Source organism: Chionomys nivalis, chromosome 21 (assembly GCF_950005125.1).
Source record: "Chionomys nivalis chromosome 21, mChiNiv1.1, whole genome shotgun sequence".
Classification (NCBI taxonomy): Eukaryota; Metazoa; Chordata; class Mammalia; order Rodentia; family Cricetidae; genus Chionomys; species Chionomys nivalis.
This window is the reverse complement of record NC_080106.1, coordinates 4,795,379-4,817,207: the sequence shown is the minus strand read 5'-3', so window position 1 is coordinate 4,817,207 and position 21,829 is coordinate 4,795,379. Positions and strand designations below refer to the sequence as shown.

The 21,829-nt window shown below is 49.8% G+C and overlaps 1 protein-coding gene across 4 annotated transcripts in view; it reads left to right on the top strand.

Moving 5' to 3' along the window:
- Positions 1-21,557, top strand: part of Capn9 (calpain 9) — a 35,081-nt gene extending 13,524 nt beyond the window's left edge. For 2 of the 4 annotated variants that reach the window (XM_057753505.1, XM_057753503.1), the window contains 15 exons: positions 833-916; positions 1,903-1,988; positions 4,455-4,532; positions 4,773-4,933; positions 6,015-6,172; positions 6,328-6,548; positions 7,122-7,158; positions 9,111-9,191; positions 11,130-11,193; positions 13,291-13,349; positions 13,834-13,902; positions 14,723-14,801; positions 15,972-16,088; positions 17,398-17,456; positions 18,451-21,557. In XM_057753505.1, coding sequence (XP_057609488.1) covers positions 833-916; positions 1,903-1,988; positions 4,455-4,532; positions 4,773-4,933; positions 6,015-6,172; positions 6,328-6,548; positions 7,122-7,158; positions 9,111-9,191; positions 11,130-11,193; positions 13,291-13,349; positions 13,834-13,902; positions 14,723-14,801; positions 15,972-16,088; positions 17,398-17,456; positions 18,451-18,477 — 1,380 coding nt within the window. In that variant the 3' untranslated portion in view covers positions 18,478-21,557. Of the gene's footprint in view, positions 1-832; positions 917-1,902; positions 1,989-4,454; positions 4,533-4,772; positions 4,934-6,014; positions 6,173-6,327; positions 6,549-7,121; positions 7,159-9,110; positions 9,192-11,129; positions 11,194-13,284; positions 13,350-13,833; positions 13,903-14,722; positions 14,802-15,971; positions 16,089-17,397; positions 17,457-18,450 lie in introns of all 4 variants that reach the window. The other 2 variants (XM_057753502.1, XM_057753504.1) reach the window with 2 other exon arrangements.
- Positions 21,558-21,829: the final 272 nt, after the last annotated feature.

The window sequence follows — 21,829 nt, the reverse complement described above, 5'->3', positions numbered from 1 at the left end:
CCATAACCGGAGGACAGGTTGGAATACGCCAGATTGTCTCAAACAAACAAGCAAATGCAAGCTTTTATTTAATGCTTTTTGGGTTGCAAAAGGCAAATATCCCTGCAGCCAAGTGAGGCACCCGTGAGGTCTGGAAGCGCAGGGTCTGTCTGTCCTATCAAACCCAGGACTGCTTCCCCAGCAGCCCAGCGGCCAGGGCGCTGGCTGTGCTCAATGCCAGTACTGTCACACTGCTGTACCTCAACGCAGACGTCATCCCACCCAAGGGACCTTCCGGTGTGCTTTTCTGAAATGTGTTCCTTTTACTTTCTATGCCATGAAAAAAAAGCCACCAGATTGAAAGCCAACTGCATTTTTCTAATTCCTCTATGCAGTAGGATACATATGCAGGTATAATTTCATACCCTCTGCTTTTGAAAGCTACTCAAGTTCCCCTTTCTTTTTAGATTAACTATAAAAATCTGGTTTTTGTAAACACTTCTCCTGCCGATTCATGTTTTGTGACCAAATCACGTCACCAGGGTATGCTTCTTCTCTGTGGGTGCCATTTACCCATCTATAATCAGGGTGGCTAGTTTCCATTTGGAGATAGAAAAGCAAACTCATTTCAATCTATGGGGTCGTCATTCCCCCTCGCCGACACCCTTAGAAGAGATTGGTATTGCTGTCTATCACTGATGAACCTATTAGGGCATCCTGCACTTGCATACATGGTTGCCCTAGCGGAACTGAGGACTGGGATGTGCGAGCTGGGCACAGAGCTGGGGCTAGGGCTGGTCTGGGGAGTCCTGCTCAGAGGATGGGTATGACCCTTGGTCTTCCTTTGTTCTAGATCCTGGATGCCTCTGAATCTGAAGCCCGCACACATTTTGGTCTCATTAAGGGCCACGCCTACACTGTGACAGGGTTGGACCAGGTAGGGGTGGGGCCCACTTCAGGAGACTGAGGTCAGGAAACAGGACAACACCCGTCTTCAGATTTGCTATGAGCAGAGAACTACCTAACACAGGTGGGCTGGGGTGAGAGGCAGGAACCAGAGAGCAGGCAGGTGATCTCACTCCGAACTCAGCATTTGGAAATTGCAGTTGGTCTGAGTTTATTCTTTGTTTGGTTCGTGGCTTGATTGGTTTTTGGAGACAGGGTTTCTCTGTGTAGCCCTGACTGTCCTAGAACTCGCTCTGTAGACCAAACTGGCCTCAAACTCACAGAGATCCACCTGCTTCTGCATTCTGTCCACAGACAAGGTGCTTGCTCGTTTCTGAACATGAGATTTCTGACAAGAGTTGGCTTGTATGATTACAGAACCATAAGCTCCTGAACTCTGAGGCTTGAATTGTTTCCTTTTTCTTGTCTGAGATAGAATCTCACATACTTTAGGCTGGCCTTGGACTTGTTATATTGTCAAAGATGGTCTTGAAGTTTTGGTTCTCGGGCTTCTACCACCCAAGTGCCTCAAATGGATGGGCCATCTGGGATAGCGTTGCACATCTGGGGTAGCGTTGCACATCTGTAGCCCCAGTATCCTGTTACTCCAGCAACGGGAGGCTGATGCCAGCCTGGGTTACACAGCAAGCTCGAGATGAGCCTGGGTGCTTAGTGGGACTCTGTCTCAAAAGAAAATGGATTTCTCACCAGGCCTGGTGGTGCAGGCTTATAATCCTAGTACTTAGGAAGCTGGGACGGGAGTGTGGGAAATTGGAGGCCAGGATATAGAGAAACCTGTCTCAGAAAAGCAAGGAGTGGGCCTGAAAGAAGACAGGCGTTTGGGCAGCACATCTCCAGTGTGTTTTACCCACGAGCCTGAATAATGTCGCCATACATAGAAACGGACCCGGGCCTCATAGATGACTAAAGCCAATGTCAGGCTCATCACACTGTTTCCTTGACGCTTTTTCCTTTGAGGTAAACTTCCAAGGCCGGAGAATCAAGCTCATCAGAGTTCGAAACCCTTGGGGCCAGGTGGAGTGGACCGGGCGCTGGAGCGACAGGTGAGAGGCTCCATTCCTTCTCCGTGGCCAGCTCCACGTGTCTGGAGACCTGTGCAGAACTCCCTGGTTCTTCCCTTCAGGCCTCACTTAGAATACCTATGTCAAACTTGATCCTGGATAAACAACTCTCAGAATAGATCTTTCACCGCCACGCAGTCACATTTGCAGATAGTTACTGCCACTGGGGTATCAAGAAGGACTTTGACTCCAGTTACGGGAATCCATGTATACATGTGTTTGTGGGTGAGTGTGCATGGGTGTTTGAGGCTGGGAATCCCTGAAACACTGCCAACCGGGTCACTCTACGGCTCTTTCTGGTAGCCATTGATCTCTGGTGAAAGCCAACAGAGAAACAGAAGAAGAACAGGAAATTGGCCCATTACTAGACTCTGGTAATTTGGGAAGGCTGGCTTTCCAGGCTGTCCCCACCAGTCCCAGGGACAGTGATCAGGTGACTGGGAACTGAGAAGATGCGGCCTCTCCACAGCCCTGCAAGACTCTTGTGCTGCTGGTCCACATTTGCCCTTCTCAGATATCAAGGAGACTGGCTAGGAAGGATTTGGACCAGGACGGCAAAGGAAGGGCAAGATGGGCTTCCCTCTGCCAGTGGAAATGGGGAGAACTGAGACAGAGTGAGGCCTGAATTAACAAGACTGACGCTGAAACAAGAATTAACATGAGTTGCAGAATCAGTCTATAAAAGGAAGTTGCCATTTTCTCCTTCTGAAACTCTAGCTGAAGGAGAGACAGAGGCTGCAGTTGGAGAAGGACAGAGGCTGTCTGCCCACAGAGCAGGTGGCATGACCATTCTAGTGCCTTGGGGTCCTATGCTGCCACGTCAAAGGCCTTGCTCAGCTGCCCATCATTGAATGCGACCCACTTTGAAGAAGATGACTCAGCGAGTCAACAGAGACCCTTAGTTCTCTCTTCTGTCCTGTTGGGGCCCTCCCTGGATGCCATGAGCCCTGCCTAGACCTGCCACACAGTCACCAAACCACAGCAGAAGTGACAAGATTTAAATGACAGCTACCCCCTTCACCTGAGGTCTCACCATTCAGAGTATCAATTAAATATGGTCAACTGAGGTCTGAAAACACAGTATCATATGGAAAATTCTAGAAATAAATATCGACCACCACTGTGTTGTGGTCTATTGCAGTGTGTGTTCAAGTAACCTTATTCTACTTGATGACAGCCCCAAGTGTAAGAGTAGTGACACTGGCCACTTAGACAGGCCAGAGGAATCAGAAAATGCAAACTTCGTGTGAAAATATAAAAGTGCTTACCTTAATTAGGAAAGAAAAACAGTATATATTGGGATTTCTAAGATCTACAGGATAATTAGAGCAATAGATGATAAATACTAGATAGATAGATAGATAGATAGATAGATAGATAGATAGATAGATAGATAGATGATATTATATGTTTGATCGATAGGTGGTGAATGTATTGATGGATGATGGATAAAATGATTGTTGGGTTAGATAATGATAGAATGATAGATGAATGAATGCACTGATGATGGATAATGGACAAAGATATTAATGTATGGATGCATAGATGATTGATGGATGTATAGATGATGGACAGGTTGGTACATGATGGGTTAAAATGAGTGTATAGATGACCGATGGCTGTGTGTGTGGATGAATGGGTAGCTGGATGGTGATTGGCAGGTAGGGAGATGACGGACTGATGGATGTGGAAGGTAAGAAGTGCATGGGTAGATAATTGATGGCTGGGTAGACAGATGGAGGTTGAAGAATGAGTGTACAGATGATCGATGAATAGAGCAAAGGAAGATGGGTAGATAGATGATGGATGGGTGGGTTATGTGTGAATGCACGGAGAGAAAGAGGATAATTAAATAATATAGGTGAATCCCACAGAAGGCTAGGGGGCCTGCTGGTTAGAAGACAATGAGGGAATCCAACACACAGAGCACTGAGACCGGAATGCCAAGCTTGAGCAAGGTGTCCGCGTTTCTCCTTGGCAGCTCTTCTGAGAGTGAGTTCTAGGTCTACTTGAGCCTTCCAGTTGGGGCCTGAAGTTGGATTCAGCCACAGAAGACCCTTCCTGAGTTCCTGGTAACATAAAGGAGGCACTTGGTATTTCAAATGGCAATCAAAGGAGTTAGAAGCACTATCCGCTGACAGTTTATAGACAAGGAGGCTTTGGCTTGTTCCAGGCCACAGGCAGGCTGTGAGTTAGCGGCATGCATGAACCATGACCTCCAGCTGGGCTACTGTATCAGTTCCTTGGGACTGTCCCACAATGGCCTATGAAGGGACTGTCTACCAGCAACACCTTCTAACCATCGTCACGCTGGAGCCAGCGGTGAGCTGGCCTCATGTCCCTGAGCCCAGTGAGCCTCACTAAGCAGGATATGATCCCTACATTATGTATGTCTGGTTTGGTGTGACTCCAGGGTGGTGGCCCTGAACCCAGGCTCTGATCTTTCAGCTCCCTCGAGTGGCGCTCTGTGGACCTTGAGGAGCAGAAGCGCCTGGGTCACTCTGCTCTTGACGACGGGGAGTTTTGGTAATGGCTTCCTTTCCATTTTTGTGTGCGATCAGGGTCATGTATCCAACAACCGCCCTCTTTCTCCCTTTCCTTCCCCATCACCTTCCCTCTTCCCTCTGTCTTTCTCCCTGTCTCCTTCCTCCTGGGAGGGACCTCAGGAGTGTCCCCCTCCCCAGGAAGAGAGTTAGGTGGTTGACTGTACGGACAGCTGCTGCCATTGTCATGACGCCCGATTATGTGTCCTGGCCTCTATCTCAGGATGGCATTCGAGGACTTCAAGGCCCATTTTGACAAAGTGGAGATCTGCAACCTCACACCTGATGCCCTGGAAGACAATGCCCTCCACAAATGGGAAGTGACCATCCACCAAGGAAGCTGGGTTCGTGGCTCCACGGCTGGTGGCTGCCGCAACTTCCTGGGTAGGTGGCCTCTCTGTCCTTCTGTCTCCTATTCCCATATCCAGTCTATCTGGGGACATGGAAGGGGCATGCTGTAGAGCTGGACAGCAAGCCCAGAAGATGACAGCCGAGTCTTAGGCAGGAAGCTGGCAAGAGACACCCAGGGAAATGCCCTGTTGTAAGGTTCAGGGGACACAGCCACAAGTCACACCAGATTAGTGGGGGGAAAGGATCTACTGCCCCACAGAGAAGTGGGGGCAGGCATCAGAGCCTTAAAGGGCTGTGTGGGTAATGGCTGAAGAGGTGGAGGAAGCAGAAGACAGGAGTCTGAGTATTGCTGAGGGTAAAGAAAGTAGGACGAGAGGACCAACGGAAACAGAGAGGAAAGAGATCACCTCTCCAGGATTGGAAGCAAGCAGCGGGGGTGCAGTAGAGAGCGTATGTGTCCTTCGGAGTGTGGGTCTTGTCATTTTGGTCTTTGTGTTAGTGTTATGAGTGCTCACATGTATGAACCCATGTGTTGGGTTTTTATTTTGATTTGTAATTTTTTTTCTGCGTGCTCATGTGAGTTGAGAGACAAAAGACAGCCTTGACTATGACTCCTCAAAGTCACCGCCTTGTTTTTAAGGCAGGGTCTCTCACTGGCCAGAAGCTCATCAAGGAGACTAGGCTGGCTGGTCAGTGAGTGCCAGGAATCTGCCTGGTTCCACATCCCCAGCTCTAACTGCATGTGCAATACCCACCTCATGTTTTCATTTATCACCTTTATTTAGTGTGTATATATACACACGTGTGCATATGTGTGCAAACATGCATGCGCCTTCCATGGTGCACCAGCGGAGGCTGGAGGACAGCTTCTGGGAGTGGACCTTCTCCCTCTGTCAAGTGGGTCCGAGGTCATCAGCTTTGACAGAAAAATGCCTTTATCCCCTGAGCCGTCCTGCTGAGCATTTTGTTTATTGTTTATTTTGTTTTCATTTTTCGGTGGGAGTAGGTTCTGGGAAATTGAACTCATGTGCCCACACAGCAAGTATCTTGTTATCTGAGCTATGATTTTGCATTTTTAAGGAATGCATAGTAATTCACCCCCTTTCAAATGCAGACACCTTCTGGACCAACCCACAGATAAAGCTGTCCCTGACGGAGAGGGATGAGGGCCAGGAGGGCTGCACCTTCCTAGCTGCCTTGATGCAGAAAGACCGCAGGAAGCTCAAGAGGTTTGGTGCCAACATGCTGACCATCGGCTATGCCATTTACCAGGTAGGGACCAGCTGCTCTCAGTGTCCCTGCAAGGACTTTGAGTTCCCTGTTGCTTCTGAACTCTGGGCCACAATAAACAGCCAGTTCTGCAGCTGAGTTGAGTATGGAGACCAGAGTCATGTCTCCCTGATGATGACCTCTGCTTTCCCTTGCAGTGCCCAGACACGAACCAGGACCAGGATGGACACCTGAGTAGGGACTTTTTCAGGTACCACGCCTCCCTGGCCCGAAGCAAGACATTCATCAACTTAAGAGAAGTGTCGGGTCGCTTCCAGCTGCCCCCGGGAGACTATGTCCTCATCCCCAGCACCTTTGAGCCACACCAGGAGGCTGACTTCTGCCTGAGAATCTTCTCTGAGAAGAGAGCAGTTACTCGGTGAGGAGTGGGAGCTGCAGAGCCCACAACGCTTGGAGCGTTCCCCGTGAGTGGGGGAGCCAAGGCAGCAGGAGGGAGCCTGAAGCAGCTCACATCGTCTGTGCTGTCAAGAAGCAGAGAGAGATGAATGCCGCTGCTTAGGAGGCTTTGTCCTTTCTGTGAAATTCAGGGTCCAACCCCAGAGGAATAGTGGTGAGCAGGCCAAGCGGCTGGTCTCTGACAATGCCTGTCTCCTCTGGAGGCAGAGCTTATGATTTTCAGAGGAGCCCTGTTCTGAAGATCACCCCAAGAGCCCTTTTGGGGTGCGTCTGAAAAGTTGGTGCTGTCATAGTCTCTTGCTTTCACGTGCTCAGGATGGCAGGCTGCCCTTGGGATAATGCCAGTCTCCTCTCCGGCACTCTGGGCGGGGTTGAAAGGCTGGGGATGGGGTCTTGGTGCAGGGAGGAGTTGCCAACCCCATGAGACACAAGTGCCACCGAACAAGAGGGCTCTGACAGGCCAGAACCCTTCCATAGCTCTGGTCCCATGAGATGCATGCCCGCAACTAAAATTCTGTGCTTTCTACCACGGCAGGGACCTGGATGAGAATGTAGACATTGATCTTCCTGAGGTGAGTCCTCTGGTGTGGCTGGGGAGGGAGGGGTTCAGCTGAAGGTTCTAGAACTCTTCTTTAAAACCACAGTAGCTGGCTGCTTGCAGCGAGGTAAGAGATGTAAGCGCCCTGACTGGTTCTAACCCAGAGGTCAGGGCTTTTGTGACACCTGTAGGGCCAGGCAGGGGCCAGGCAGGGGCCAGGCAGGGGCCAGGCAGGGGCCAGGCAGGGGCCAGGCAGGGGCCAGGCAGGGGCCAGGCAGGGGCCAGGAAGGTGCTTGGGGTAAAGTCCTCTCGGGTACCAGCTTTCTTTGGGCTTCCCCTTCTCCTGAGAGGCCTCTGCTAATTGTTAAAGAAGTGAAATGACTTCAGATTTACTCATTTAAGAAGATAGCTGAGATGGGGCACACTTGTGATTCCAGCACTTATGAGGTGGAAACAAGAGGCTCAGGAATTCAAGACCAGTCTTGGCTACTGGGTAAAGACCTGCTTGGGATATATAAGGCTCCATCTCAAAACATACACACACACACACACACACACACACACACACACACACACAGAAAGATAAAGAAGGAAGGAAGGGGAGGAAGGAAAAGAAGGAGGGGGAGGGAAGAATAGAAGAAGTAGGGAGGGAGGATAGAAAGAAGGAAGATCAGAGGGAGGAAGGGAAGAGAACAAGAAGAAGGAAGGAAAGAAGAAAGAAGGGAGGGAGAGAAGGAGAGGGGAAGAAGAGAAGAAAAGAAAAGAAAAAAGAAAAGAAAATAAAAATGAGGCCGGTTGAGTTGGAGAACACAGGACTCACTGTGGGGGCTGTGAGAGCTCTGAGCTATGCTTACGACCTATCTATCCATGTGCACATGTCTGTGTCATATATGTGTCATAAAAGTAGAAGGGGGCTAACCAAAAAGAGGAAGGGATCTTGCAGGGAGAGCAGCAGAGGCTAATGGAGGAATTAATAAGGTCAAAGTACATAATATGCTTGAATCAACATGTCATTGTGAAATCCAAAGCTGCATAATAAATGTTGGCTATGTGAGGGGTGAGGGAAGACTCCAAAATGTTCTGAAAAGGTCCGCATGTCCACAGACAGCAGAACCCGCTTCGGGGAAAGCCTGCTGCTCTCTGCTGTCCCCTAGGACTGCAGTTTATTTATTATTTTTTAAATATACATGGGCAGCCGGTATATGGCGGTTCTGTTGAAATTGTCTGTATGGGTTTCATGATCTAAGTTGATGAGGACAACTGACCAGGTCTCTTCCTCAAGAGGGCACCAGAACTCATTACAGATGGTTGTGAGCCATCATGTGGTTGCTGGGACTTGAACTCAGGACCTTTGGGCCAAAATCTACAGCAGAGCAAAACACCTAAAGTTTACTGAGCCATCTGCCTGCTCTGGGTGCTGGTGACAGATTTGGAAGGTGACTATCAAGAGAGATATTCGATCAGGAGATGAGGCTGAAGCCTGGCAGCCCTGTGCCAAGCTGCCAGGCAGGCCCAGACATCCTTAGCCTTCTTATTCATGTTAAGGGAGACTTAGGGAGTACAGATTTCCCACTCTGGACAACTGCAATGAGTTCTCTCAAGCTAAGCTTCATGTTCCTGATGAAACCAAGTTGTTCATCTAGCTTTGAGAGATCAGGAGATGCCGGATGAACCCGCAGGACAGCTCTGGCCACGTGACTGAAAAGGCCCTCTTCTCTAGCCCCATGTGAAACTCTCTGGAGCAGCTTGATGCTGGCCAGCGTGTTCTGTGCTGGGCACTTCCCGTTCCTTCCTTTTGTTGTGTGGGGATTGAACTAAGGACCTCCCACATGCTAGGGAGAGCTCTGCTGGCTTTTCCTTCAGGGACAGCCTATAGTGTTCAGTGTGGGCTCCTCTTTTCTGCTGTTAATGCGGGAAAGCACGTGTCTGGCTTCTCTTCTGTGAGTTTCTCTCTGACCTTTACACAACCTCATTTGGTTCTTTCAGCCCCCAAAGCCAACTCTACAGGAGGAGGAAACAGAGGAGGAGCAGCAGTTCCAGGCCCTGTTCCAGCGAATTGCTGGTGAGGTAGGATACAACTGTCTTGGTCCCCTCTACACTCTGACCCTGGCTAAGGGCCTGCTCTGGGTTCCCAGCAGGGGACTGTGCTCATGAGCTTGTCAACAGCATTTCCCCAAGCCCTTCTGGGCTTGTTACAAAATAAAGCCAGCTCAGTCCCTGGGGTTGCTGACAGTGTCAATCAATGCACCTCTGTTGCCCAGCGATAGGTTAGGAGTAGGAAGAAGGTTAGGGTTAGGGCTAGGGCCCATTGCTTGTCCTTGGTCTTCTGTCTCGTTCTCATCTCTGCTCAGCTTCCTTTTGGGGAGCCCTAGCAGTTCTTAGGAATGAGATAAAAGCTCACCTAGCTTTGGGCCTCCTTAGAGACCATAATAGGAAGAGCCTGATGGATGACGGATTAGCTCGTCAGACACTAGTGACTGTATTACCTTGCTCCTTTCTCCTGCCTGGGGCTCCTGGATTGAAAGGGCCAGCCTGGGGGCATGATCTCATGCTCAGAGGACCATATCAGCTGGTTGCTTCTCAGATACTTAGAAAGTGGGGCAGGGGACTCGGGTGGAGAAACGGGGCCATATGCAGCCACCCATCTCCAGATCCAGGCAGAGGACGATAGGGGTGAGAGGGGCAAATGATCTCCCTAGGATTTTAGAGGTGATGGGCTGGTCCCACCCACATCACCATAGCCGTGAGTCCTTGAGCAGGTGCATGAGGCAGGGACAGAAGTCCCTGAGGGAGCAGTGCATGCAGCATTTGAAAGGAAGTGGGGAACCGTGCAGGAACATTCACTCAGCCTTAATTCGCAACAACCAATAAGAGCCCCTCGAGAGTGAAGTTCTACCTGCTCAGCTTCTGTCCTGCTCCACATCCAACTGGGGGGCTGGGTGTGTGGCCCCATGCCTGTTTCCCCTGGTCGGAGGAGCCGTGTTCTGCAATATACTTTCTTACCAGCGCTGAACATCCCAAAGACCCACTCCCCGGGCCAGGAAGCTTCAGTGGCAGAGCCGACTGGCATATGTATAAATGAGGTCAACAGTGACTATCTACACACACGGGGTTAGTTCAGCACCTGGGTGTCTTGAGGAGCTACCAGACCTCCAAGGGCATAAAAACCACATAGGTAGCTGGATGTGGTGACTCGTGCCTGTCATGTAAGCACAAGAAAAGCTGAGTAGGAAGATTTCCAGACTAGACGGGCTACCTTGTCTCAAAAAAACTAAACAGCATCTGGTAAGATAGTTTAGCAAGTATAAGCACTTGCCATGAAAGCCTATTGATCAGCATTGGATCCCTAGGACCCAGGTAAAGGTGACAGAAGGGGGTCAGCCCCAGAAAGTTGTTCTCTGACCTCCATACATGTGTAGCTATACCTCTCTCTCTCTCTTTTTCTCATGCGTGCGTGCACGCACACACACACCACAATCTACTTTGAAGTGCCTGGACCTCCTAGAACTGCAGGCTTCCTTCTGTGGCTCCGGTAACACCAGCTTCTGCTTTGTAGATGGTGGAGCTAGCTGCTCTCTTTAATGACAATTCCAAAATTGACCCCTAGAGGTTTTATATTAACCAATGAACTGTGCCCTAGGTCTTGACTAGCAGGTGACACGCCCATACATGAAGTGTTTCCAGTTCTCTGCCTACTCCTGTGAGGAGGTACCAGGACCTGCTGGCTCTCCGAATGCCTTCTGACCCTTTAAAGTATCTGGAGGCTTTTTGAAGCCTTCTCGGGGAATCTTGCATCCTCTGGGGAATGAGCAGCACGCCTTTCCCTTCCCTGAGTTTCTCCAGGCTGCTGTCTCCCCCCCCCCACCCGAGAAAGCACTGGGCTGCAGCTACCATGGAGGTGAACTCAGCTCCCAGCACAGTGTCCTCGGTGCCTTTCTCTCCAAGGAGCCAGGTCCAATTTAGGATTGATAAGAATCATGAAGAACAATTGTCTCTACTCCACAGGACATGGAAGTGTCTGCTGAGGAGCTTGAGTATGTTTTAAATGCTGTTCTGCAAAAGAGTAAGTGTTATTCCCACAGGGGACAGGGACTGGAGAGGAAGAATGGCCTCACTAGCAGGGCTCACTCAGGCCCTGCTCCTTAGAGCCTCGGACCTGCTCGCCATGGCTGACCTGTATGCAGGCTGTAGAAACTGTTCTCATTGCTGGTTTCCCAACTGCAGAAGTGATGCAGGCTTGATAGAGTGTTCTGTAGACTTTTCTACAGAAAAGTTAATGGCAAAGATAAAATCCATCTCATATCTTGACCCCAAGTAACCACTGTCACTCTGTGTGTGCTCTGTGAATGTGTGTGCATTTGTGTCTGTGTGCCTTGTCTGTGCTGGGCATATGTGCATGTGTGTTATCTGTGTTGTATGTCCACTTGTGTGTACATGTACGTGTGTACATGTGTATATGTGTCTATGTTTGTATATGTGTGTTAGCAAAGTCCATTCCGGGACATTTTTGCCACAGCAGTCACTCCCTATTCTGTCCTCCCATAGCTCTGGCAAACTCTCAGCTACCTTCTGTCTTAGACCTGACATTCTGGGCATTACATACAAAAGAATCATGCAATTTGTGGTTGTTACTGGATTCTTACACGTGGAATACTGATGCGTGTGTGTGTATGTGTCTGTGTGTCTGTGTATGTATGTGTGTGGTGTGTTCACATGGACAGGTGTGCACCTGCATGTAGAGCCAGAGAGCACCCTCAGATATGGCTCTTCCTGTCTTTGTTTGTTTGGACACAGTCTGTCATTGACCTGGGACTCACCAAGTAAACTAGTCTGGCCAGCCAGGGAACCCCTAGGATGCCACCTTCCCAGTGCTGGGATTACAGATTCATGCCAGTGCTTCTGATTTTTTTGTTTTTGTGTGGGTTCTGGAGAATTGAACTTAGATCTTCGTGCTTATAAGGCAATAACTCCACTGCCTGAACCCTCTCCCTAGCCCTTGTTTTTATTTTATTTTATTTTTTTAATTTTTTTCCTTGTTTTTATTTTTTGAGACAGGGTCTGGCTAAATGCCTAGACTGGCCTCAAATTTGCATTCCTCCAGTCCAGGATCTTGAATGCTGGGATTAAAGACATATTGTACACCCAACTACCTCTACCAGCTGTGTATCAATATCAAATTTCTTCAGCACTTTTGGGGGTTTATTTTTTGTTTATTTGATTGTTTTTTGTTTAAAACCAGATCTCTCTTGGGCCGTGACTGACCTGGAACTTGCTGTGATTCCCCCTGCCTCTGCCTCCCTAGTGTGGGGATTATAGGCATACACCACTGCATTCAGCTCCTCTGCTATTTTAAATCCTGCCCTTTGAACGTGTGTGAGCTGGCCATTAAAGAGCACTTGGGGAACAGCGGGCTACTGTGTGCTTGCCGTTAACTCACGTTACTGTTCCTCGCTAGCCATTTCTAAAATTTCTAAATACCCTTTGCAGTTATAGACAGGATGCTGATTGGGCTAGAGGGATGGCCCAGTGGTTAGGAGCTGCCCTTGCAGAGAACCAGAGCTGGGTTTCCAGCACTAGAGTTAGGCTGCTCATAATCTCCTGTAATTCGACTCCGAGGCACCTCATGCCCTCTTCTGGCCTCCACAGGCACTGGTGCATACACATGCACAGACAAACCCACATACACACAAATTAAAAGGAAGCACATCTTTTTTTTTTTTTTTTTTTTTTTTTTTGAATTTTCGAGACAGGGTTTCTCCGTAGCTTTTGGTTCCTGTCCTGGAACTAGCTCTTGTAGACCAGGCTGGCCTCAAACTCACAGAGATCTGCCTGCCTCTGCCTCCTGAGTGCTGGGATTAAAGGCGTGCGCCACCACCGCCCGGCTAAGGAAGCACATCTTTAATAAACAGGCAGATGATACAAATCTTAGGATCCCTTGTGCTAAAGTATATGCGTGAGAGCAGTCCCATCTCTAAGGCTTTCCGCACAGATTGTCAGCCTTTCTTCCAGAAGTCCAGTCCCTGCTCTCAGCATCCTCAGACGGTGTCCACAGGATGGTCCCAGAGAGCCTGATCTAAATACACCATGGACTCTCAGAAGAATAGGGGATAAATTTGCCTTGTCAGGGTCATTGATGGCACAGCTTCCCCTGTGATTGCAGAAACAGCCCTCAAGTTCAAGAAGCTGAGCCTGCTGTCCTGCAGAAACATCATCTCTCTGATGGACGTATCCTTTCCATGGACAGATACCCCTGAGCAGGGGTGTCCTAGGTGCTCACTGTCCCGGGGTCCCCCTGAGCAGGGGTGTCCTAGGTGCTCACTGTCCCGGGGTCCCCCTGAGCAGGGGTGTCCTAGGTGCTCACTGTCCTGGGGCAGGCACCGCAGCTCTAGAAATAGAGGACTTTCCCAACCTAACTAGGGTTGGGTAAAAATTAAAAGGGTCAGAACCACACAGTGGGAAGAGGGTTTTTGAGGGGATCTGAGGTCTCCCCCAAGGGGATAATGGGCCTGCTTTCCTGTATTATAAATATTCAGGTGACCCCCCATCTTATCTGCCATTCCCTCTCTTCAGAGCTGCCTGTTTCCATCACTAAGGTCCCTCCCCTAGAGCCCCAACTCTGTTACCACACAACCCTGGCCTCCTCCTGTGAGCCCAGAGCCAGGCTACCACGAGGATCCTAAGTTGAAGGACCCTTAGCCCACATGGCCAGACCAGTGGCAATGGGAAGCTGGAGTTTGAAGAGTTCCGGGTGTTCTGGGACAAGCTGAAGCACTGGATGGTATGTGATCTGGTCCAAACCCCCAGCAGAGTGGGGCAAAGGCCTAGGCTACAGGTTAAGCAGTGTTGGGAGGGGGGTCAAGGAGCCGCAGTGCGTCCTGATGTTGGCAGAGGTGCCATGGTGCTTCTGCATGAAAGGAAAGGAGGCTGGGAGTAGAACCTGCCCTGTGAGACCTTCACTGAAGACAAGAGGGCCCGGCTGGGCAAGGGTGACACACACCTTTAATCCCAGCACTCAGGAGGCAGAGGTTGGGCAGATCTCTCCGAGTTTGAGGCCAGCCTGGTCTACAAAATAAGTTCCGGGACAGTCAGGGCTACTCAAAGAAACCCTGTCTCCAAAAAATAAGTAACTAAAAATAACGATAACAAAAAGGAGGAGGAAAGACAGAAAAGAAAAGTAAAAAGGGGTCCACGGGCTGGGGGGTCTGCTAAACTGATAATGTGTTTGCTTGACATGCATGAAACCCTGGGTGTGATCTACAGCAAGAAACTGGGCATGTTGCTGCACATCTATAATCCCAGCACTTAGGCAGCAGAGACACAAAGATCAGAAGTTTAAGTTCATCGTCTGCTACATAGAGATTTGGAGTCTAGCCTGGGCTAGATGAGACTCTGTCAAAGAAAAAGAGAAAAAAAGGAAAGAAAATGAAAGAGAGAGGAAGGGAGGAAGGACGGAAGGAAGAAAGGAAGAAAGGGAGGGAGGGAGGAGGGGGAAGGTCCTGGTCCAACCTTGCCTAGAAGGCAGCTGTTATTCCGGGGCTGCTACCAGCTGTCACTGGTCACTGGACTCTGACTTCTCAATGCTCCACTCCCTGGCCCAGAACCTGTTTCTCCAGTTCGATGTGGACAAGTCTGGCACCATGTCTTCCTATGAGCTGCGGACCGCGCTGAAAGCTGCAGGTAAAGAAACCGAGTCAGGGGTGTGTTCTAGCTGATTTTTCACCTGTTGTTTTAAGTGGAGAAAGAACCTGAGAGAGGGTGGATGGGGCAGTCAATTGGACACGTGACAGGAATGAGAAAGGGGGCTGGGTGGAACAGGGGAGGGGCAACGAGGAAAGGGGGAGGGGAGAAAACGTGGGGAAAAGAATCAACAACAAAAGATCAGGGCTGTCTGTGATTGGCCAGCCTTGCCGTGCGCTAAACAGGCATTTACAGCGGCAGCACAGTGTGACCCCTCGGGTCCTCTGTGAAGAACAGACTGTGTCATAAACGAGAGTGCGACCCCATTTCCTGAGCAGAACAGACTGAGCAGGGAACTACGGGATTTCACCAGGTCTTTGTCATCCTAAGTTGATATGGGGGAGAGCGGCTTATCCTGCTCCTCTGTGCCTATGGATACAGATGCCAGGGTTTAGGAATGACGGGACTGTGTGTGCCGCAGAGACCATGCTCTGAGCCCGACCAGCCTCCACCTCTGGTGGAAGGGGGAGCATAAGCAAGAAGACCCCCGTGGGCTTCCAAATGCTCCTGTGCACATGCGGACAGGCACACACCCGGAGTCACAGCGGGGAATGAATTCCACTCCCGAAAACATGCGTTAAGAAGCAGAGCAATGAAGTCAGACCCAGATGGAATTCCACCTCATCCAGAATCTCTGATGAATGAGAAAAACGAAGGCCAGAGAAGAGGAGCCATGTCCTGTGGTCGCCAGGGCATCTCCAGGGCCGCGCTGGCCTCCAGTGTGCATGGCACCTCTCTCTAGTATGATGTGAGGAGTGAGTCCCTACACAGCACCCCTCCTTGAGGGTGGCATCCCCCTCAGGAGATAACTACAACACCCTGGATCCCCCTCAGGATCCCCCTCAGGAGATAGCTACAACACCCTGGATCTTAAGGGTCTTGAGAATACCAGTGGACTGGGGAGATGGCTCAGCCATCAAGGTACTAACCACACTACACAAGGCCCGGGTTCCGCCCGTACTCTCACACATGAACATCCACATGAACACATACACACAGGCTATGTAGGCTGAATAACTAACTCACTTCTGTGACTCTGGAGACCCCAAAGCTGTGGGTTCACTATGGGACTCGGTCATCACAGGTCCTGGGTCTCCTGTCCCTCTGCAGGCTTTCAGCTGAGCGGCCATCTCCTGCAGCTGGTCATCCTCAGGTACACAGACGAGAGCCTCCAGCTGGACTTTGATGGCTACCTCAACTGCCTGGTGCGGCTGGAGAACGCAAGCCGTGAGTGTGGGTAGTTAGTGTGCAGGGGAGTAGTGAGTGTGCAGGGGAATAGTGAGTGTGCAGAGGAGCCATGAGTATGTGGGGGAGTAGTGAGTGTGCAGGGGAACCATGAGTGTGCAGGGGAGTAGTGAGTGTGCAGGGGAACTATGAGTGTGCAGGGGACCATGTTTGTGCAGGGGAGTAGTGAGTGTACAGGGGACCATGTCTGTGCAGGGGAATAGTGAGTGTGCAGGGGAACCATGAATGTGCGAGGGAGCCAAAAGTGGACAGGAGAGCTGAGAGTGTCCTTGGACCCCTGGGGGCATGGAGTGCCAGCTCCGGGTCTCCAGCCCCCATCTATGGGTATATAAGAAAGAACCGGGTCTCCAGCCTTCATCTATGAGTATATAAAAAAGAACCCGGGGAAAACATGGTAGACCCAGGACACAGAGGGCACCGTGGGTCTGTGAAGATGACTGTGCCCTGTCCTCAGCCGAGAGATGGAATATGAGTGGCTGCAGACGTCCTGTGGCTGCCATTTGTCACACACCTACAGGTTGCAGAGGGCTGTGAGCGGGCAGGTCTCATGCCACTTACTGAGGAAAGGCCCCATTTCAGATCGAGTCTCCTCATAGAACGTTGCCCCTCACCTGCTGCTGTCCCTCTGAAAGCCTAGACACAGATTCAATCATTTTAAGCAGGGTCTACTATGCCAGAAAGTGGGAAGGCCTGTGTATATGTACTCTAAAGAGGTGGTTCATTGTCATACTCTCCCCCTACAAATAGCCCTGGAGAGTGGCCAGTGTGTCCAGGGCAGTTCAGTTATCTTCTGTCCCTTCTGCTGCAGACAAACATAAAGCCAATCTTTGTGGCCTTATAATCACCACGCATTTTACACCCCTAGAAAAATTCTTAGCTAATCTTCACCACTATGGGTTGCCCAGTCCATAGTGAAATGCCCAGGGTAGTGACAGAACATCACCATTGCTTGGTAGACTCGGCATCAAACAGGTCCATACTGCATCTGTGGAGTCTCCCTTCTCTCCTTGCTGCTCTGGGACAGCCCTCCTCCTCCTTGTTAATCAAGGTTTGGCTGTATCTCTTCTGGAATGGGAGCCTGGTTCCCAGAGAAGACAGTCATTTCTCAGGTCTCTTGGACCAGGACTTGAAGCCTGTTGAAGCCCCTTGGATGGTCTCCACCTTGCCAAGCCGGGAATTTGATCTCCATTAGAGGGCGCAGCTACCCACAGACTTTCCAGCAGTCCAGGAACCCTTAAACCTGCCCAGGGTCTTGTCTTCATCCAATGTGACACTCCCTCCCTTCCACCAGGGGTGTTCCAGGCTCTCAGGATAAAGAACAAAGACATCATCCATCTCAACATAAACGAGGTATGGCTAAGCGGACCCCAGCCAGGGCCTGGCAGAGTAGGAACACTCTGTAATCCTTGCCTGAACCCTCCGGCAGGGCTAGCACTCACAGTGGGCAATTACACAGCGTAGAGGCTGGCGTTCCCGTTCGCTTGGCAGTCGGTAGGATCCGTGCTGCAATCCTTTGAGCTGCGGGTGTCTTTGTTGCACTCGTGTCTGCTTGCTCGCGCTTTGCCCAGGGAAGCACGCGTGGAGGAAACAGAACATTCCATGCAAACGTGAGCAAGCCTGGTAGGAAGAAGGGAAACGCTTCCGGCTGCTTCCGTAGCGGTGCACTTTCTCACAAAGAGCCTGCGCCATCTGCCTGCTTCTCTTTCCCTCAGCTCCACTGTGGTAGAGGATCCCCAAAAAGCAAGCTGCCCTGCCCAAGATGTCTCTGTGAGGCTGCCCCCTTCAACAGGGAGAAAATATTGTCATCTCTCTGTCCTGAAAGTTCATTTAGCCTTTAAAAAAAAGATTCACCTAAAAAAAAAAAAAAAAAAAAAGATTCACCTGGCTGGGGAGATAACTCTGTGTGCGAAGTGCCTGCTGTACAAACATGAGGCCCTGAGTTGGAGCGCCCCCTCCCGCACCCCCATAATCATGTAAAAAGTCGCCTTTGGTGGCACGGTCTGTAATCCAAGCACTGGGGTCTGAGGCAGGTGGATCTCTGGAGCTCATTGGTCCATAGTGAGCTCCAAGTTCAATGAGAGACCCTGTCTCAAAATAGAAGGTAGGAAGAATGCCCTATATCAGCTTCTGGTCTGTAGGCATGCCTACATACATAAAATAATTATATATTTTAATTTATGTAAATCAGAGCACACCTGCCAAATTTGTTTTAATTTAAATATCTAAAAAATGGTTTCATGTTGAGTCAGAAGTCCAGATTTGTAGGGAAAATGATCAGCAGAGGACATGTGACATAAACTGAGGCCACTCCTGAGGGTAAGCCCTCGTCTCTCTCTCTTTCCAGTTCATCGCCTTGACCATGAACATCTGAGTTTGCACCGGGACGCCGTCTGCCCCTCCGATACTCAGCTTCTAGACTGTGAGAGTCAGGATGTTTATTGGAAGGCCATCCTCCCCACTGCTCTCTCCCTGCCTCACACCACCCCCTCCCCTCTCCACGGTGATCTAGAAGAATCTAAAGGAATTGGCTGTGTTTTCTGATTCTGATATTTTCTGTAAAATCATTTCTTCACAAGAACCAATGGTGCCACTGTGCCTGTTAGGTTCTCCTTCTTCCCTGCCCCCCCCACTGACTGGTCATTCAATGTTCCAGTGCCTGAGTCCTGGCTTCAGCATGCTCCAGCCATGCTACTAAGACACACACACACACACACACACACACACGTTTTCCTTTTTTTTCATTAAGTGAGAGATTAGTGAAGATGTTTATCTCAGGTGGAAGAAATGGAGCCTGCTGATGCTGAGAATCTGAAATATTATGGAGCAAACTGGAAATTATTCTGATAGTACTATAGGTGACTATTGGCACTACTGTGTTGTGCATGTGTGTTGTATGTTTGTGTGTGTGTATGTGTGTGCCTGTGTGTGCGTTGCTCATGCACAGAGATTGGAGGACAACCTCAGGTGTCCATTCCTCAAGCACTATTTGCCTTGCTTTTTAAATAATTTTACTTATTTTATTTTAAATTCCATGCACACACGTATATCTATGTGTAGGTGCGCATGCATGCAGCTGCCCTCAGGAGCCAGAAGAGGGTGCCAGATCCTCTCAAGCTGAAGTCGCAGGCGGCAGGGGTGCTAGCCACCTGGGTCCCCCGCAAGAGCAGCAGGGGCTCTTGCCTGCCAAGCCCTCTCTTCAGCCATCCCACCCTGGGTTTTGGCTTGTTTCCGGTTGTGTTTGGTTTTTGTTTGTGAGGCAGGGTCTTTCATCTGAAACCCACCAGATGGGCTAAGCTGGCTGGCCAGCGAGTCCTAGGGACCTCTCTGTCTCACACCACCAACTTTGCCTTTTTAAAAGGAGGCTTCTGCGGATTAAAGGTAGATGCTCTGGCTTGAGAGGCAAGCACTTTACCCGATAAGCCGTCTCCCGGCCTTTTCATTCTAACTTTTAAGAGCATTTGTTATTTACTTATTAAATGAGATGTATATTTGTAACAATGTGCAGGTGAGTGCAGGTGCCTGAACAGTCCAGAAGAGGGCGCTGGATTCCCTGCAGCTGGAATGGATTACAGGCATCTGGGAACTGCCTGAGGTGCATGCTGGGAACTGCTCTCTTTTAAAGACAAAGTCTCACCTATGCAGCTCTGGCTGATCTCAAACTCAGAGATCCAACTACTGCCTCTGCCTCTGCAGTGCTGGAATTAAAGGTGTGCCCCCAGACCTGGCCAGCCCTTTTAATTGTTCTTAACCCATGAGCCATCTTTCCAGCCATCACTACCTAAACATTTTTTTCTCTCCATTTGGAGAAATGACTTGGTGATTAAGAGCAAGAACTGCTCATGTCAAAGACTGAAGTCGAAGTCTCCATGCTCACAAGGGGGCTTCACAGTCACCCGCCATCAATGTCCGCTCCTCAGAGTGGTCTCTAGGCTTGACCCCATCACAGCCCTGTCGTCAGACCAAAAAACACGAGGCATAGAAACTGTCTCTAAAGGTCCTTAGACTTTTTTCCTCTGGCCTCTGCCTGGCGCAATATATAGAACCAACCCTTGGTATTTGAAATTTGAAGTTGGCTCTAAACTCCCCCAAATCCTATCCCCTTAGAGCCTTGTGGTCCACTGAGAGGCCAGGGCTTGAGAAAAACAGGGCATGTGACTTGGGCAATAGTACCAAGTCCACTGGTGCCAGCCCAATTCTGGGCCTTGGATCTTTGGTGAGAACAAGGCGCCATTCTATCGAGAGCCAAGAATGCCTGCCAACTGCCAGGGTGAAGGCTACCCACCACCACAGCTGTGAATCGGTAGTAGGCTGTGCTGGCTACCAGTGTGATGTGGGCATGTTCCCAGCCCTTGAGCTTTTCAGAAGGGAGAAAGAGTAGGAGAGGAGAGAGCTCAAAAGACTTTCAAGGCACCTGAAGTGCATTGGAACACTCCTGGGGACAAAACCAGGTTCATTGTCTGCAGGGGAAGCTTTGTTCCTTCCAATGAGAGGGAACATCCAGACAGGCCCTGGAGCCTCTGGGAGCAAATACAAGATAGCATAACAGAAGCAGCTTTGAATTCAGTGCTCCTGTGCTCTCTGAGACCTAGGCCACGCCACTCTTCATCAGGGCAGGGCCAGCCTCTTGAAACAGGATCGTCAGTAAGATCCATGTGAGATCTACAGTCACGGCCCCCAGTCAAGTCCCCTCTGTGACACTGATTCTTTTCACGCCCTGGCTGTCGCCTGCCTCCAGCCCCTCTCTCTGGTCCCCTTGGCGCATTCACCTGCCTCTGCCCAGGTTTCCTGGGGGTTCCTCTCAGCCCCTCTGCATTTCTGGTTAAATGTCCTGTAGCTCAAGTCACCATTCTGCTGTTCTCTGGTGTGTGAGCTTCTGTATTCCTTGTCTGTACACCACAGGAGAAGAGCTGTGTCTGCATTTCCATCCCTCACCCTGTGGAGTCATACTGGACACCTCTGCCTCAGCCCCTCTCCACCTTAGTTTTTGAGACAGAGTCTCTCTCTAAATTTGGAACTTTTCATTTGAGCTAGACTACTGGCCAATGAGCTCCCAAATCCACCTGGCTCTGCCCCCAAGAGCTGGGATTAGATAGCTTAGGTCCTCAGGGTTTGCACGGCAAGTCCTTTACCACTGAGACCCTTCGTTTCTTCCTTCTTAATACTTTAGAGTAAGGATTAAATTTCAACACCAGAAATCTTGGGGCACACGTTGAAACCACAGATTCAATACAAGGTATAACTTCTAGATGGCTCTTCCTCCTTTCAATATATTAAAGACGTTGCTCCAGTTTCTCACAGCTCATAATATTTCTGATGAGAAATCTGTTATCATCCTGACTTTTGTCCCTTTGTGTGCACTTTGTTCTTGTGGTCGGGCTTCCTTGAACATCTCCACCCTATGGCAGTAGCGAGATGAGCTCCTGTGTTCTCTGTACTTGCTGTTCACTGAAGTTCCTGGATTTCTGTTTGTTTATAAGTTTATGGCTTTTATTAAAGTTTGAAATGGGTTACTTCTTTCAAACATTTTTTTTATTACCCCACTTCTGTTTTGGGCAAGTCTGGGTGTAGAGATACATGAAGGCACTTGAACTTTTCTGACAGCTTGTATGGTCTCTTATTCATTTATTTTATTTTATTGTTTGGCCTGTATTTACACTTGTGTTCATGTGAAGAATGTCTGCAGAGCTCAGAAAAGGGTGTCAGTTCCCCCTAGAACTGAAGTG